This window comes from Rhagoletis zephyria, unplaced genomic scaffold (genome assembly GCF_001687245.7).
Source record: "Rhagoletis zephyria isolate East Lansing unplaced genomic scaffold, Rhagoletis_zephyria_1.1 Rzeph_scaffold_41131, whole genome shotgun sequence".
NCBI lineage: Eukaryota > Metazoa > Arthropoda > Insecta > Diptera > Tephritidae > Rhagoletis > Rhagoletis zephyria.
This window is the reverse complement of record NW_016198186.1, coordinates 39-1,734: the sequence shown is the minus strand read 5'-3', so window position 1 is coordinate 1,734 and position 1,696 is coordinate 39. Positions and strand designations below refer to the sequence as shown.

The 1,696-nt window shown below is 40.2% G+C and overlaps 1 protein-coding gene across 1 annotated transcript; it reads right to left on the bottom strand.

Annotated features, from left to right (window-relative positions):
* Nucleotides 1-296: 296 nt before the first annotated feature.
* On the bottom strand, nucleotides 297-1,005 carry LOC108354970 (salivary glue protein Sgs-3-like; the record flags this gene model as incomplete). The annotated part of the gene is made up of 1 exon (XM_017606145.1): nucleotides 297-1,005. A coding segment is annotated over exon 1 (709 nt), but the record flags the coding sequence as incomplete, so codon positions are not given.
* Nucleotides 1,006-1,696: the final 691 nt, after the last annotated feature.

Genomic DNA, 1,696 nt, shown 5'->3' with positions numbered 1-1,696 from the left:
CNTACTGCAGGGCTGCTTCGCGATTCTGCTTCCGACTGCACTACCATGTGCACTCCCACGGGTTAATAAAGCAGCTACTTACCTAGGAGTCGGTGCAGTAGCGGTTCAAAAGTAGCGATTGACTCCAGCAGTACTGGAGGGCATATTCTTAAAATATGTTGCCGAAACATGTTGCTGAGCAACATTCTGTTGTGAAAAAAATTAGATATGCCAATATCTACGTACACCTCTCACAAAAAATGTACAAGTTGCACTGCAGTGTCGTTGGATATTGTTAACTTCTGTTAACCACTTACCACTGTCGTCTGTGGGACTAGCAGTTGTTGTTGTTATAAGACGGCGTGCTTGGAATTTTCGTCGCAAAACTGTCGACGCTTGTTTGGTGTTAGTGTTGGCGTTATTATGTTGTATGATGTCATTGATAGCTAATGTAGTTGCTGCTGTTGCGGTTGCTGCTCCTTTGGCAGCTGGTGTCACTGTCACTAGCGTCGTTGGTGATGCGCCCGTTGACAAAGTGGTTGCAGACAGCTTTGCTCTGTACTTTGTGTTAAGGTAATTTTTCTGATTGCCTGTGCCATTGGCAGCATCACTGTTTAGAGTAAGAGCTGCTACAGCTACTGTTACTGATGTGGTCGTTGTAGGTGCTGATAGGTAGGTTGTTGATGTTGTTGTTGCAGCTGGTGTTACCAGTTTAATACGATTGCGATATTGTTGTGGCTGTTTATTAAAGGTCGTTGGTAATTCCGTTGTTGTCCCAAGCAGCTCATCACTTTTCGTGGGGTACGTGTTTGCTGTTGTTATTATAGCTGCTGCTGACGATTGGATCTTCGTCGTAGCCGTCTGGTAGGCTATACCTGATGTAGCGAGCGTCGGTGTATTGATTTTTCGCCGACGTACGCTCAGTACGGGTCGGCGCGTCTGCGCTGTGGCTGCTACAATCGTTGTTGCAGTTGGAGTGCGAATCTGAAAGGCAATGGAAGTGTGTTCGTTAGTACGGCAGTGCATACTAGCAGTAAGGAAAACGTGTACGATATTTGTATTTATTTACGTTTGCTGTTTGTTGGAGGGAAATAACGGTGTAAATTATTAGCAAACATTTGCATTTTTATGAAAGAAAGGGCTTGCATAAGGAACGGAAAGGAAAGTGGCGGATGGCAAGCGCGTGGCTGGAAAGAAAGAGTTTGTAATTTTCTTGATGTGTTTGTATGTGCGATAACTTTTTTTGGTTCAGCGTCAACTTAATTTAAAATTTGCGTGTTTGTTTTTAATTTTGTGTGCGTGATTTAACTGTTGAAATATGTATGCGCGTTTGTGTGGATGTTGCGGCAAGCCTATAAGTCTAAAAAAAAAACAATATTTTGTTCATATAATTTGCAGATGATATGCCAGAAGTCAGACAAAGACGTACGGAAAAGTAAGTTAATCAACTAAAGTTGCCTACAGTCGCATTAGTAAACAATCTAAATAAGTTAGTATTATACGTATAATAAATATTTCTGCTTCTCATTTTGTGTGAAATGTGTTTTATTTGAAAAAAAATTTTAGTGCTTTAAAGGAAAGGTGGATGTTTTTTCGGGAAATATTAGATTTCTAAGATAGCCTGTGAACTAACTTGTTATAAAATATAAACTTTTACAAATATTACGAATTTACATGTATGACAAAAATGTACCAAATAGAAAGTAATTGCCAATAA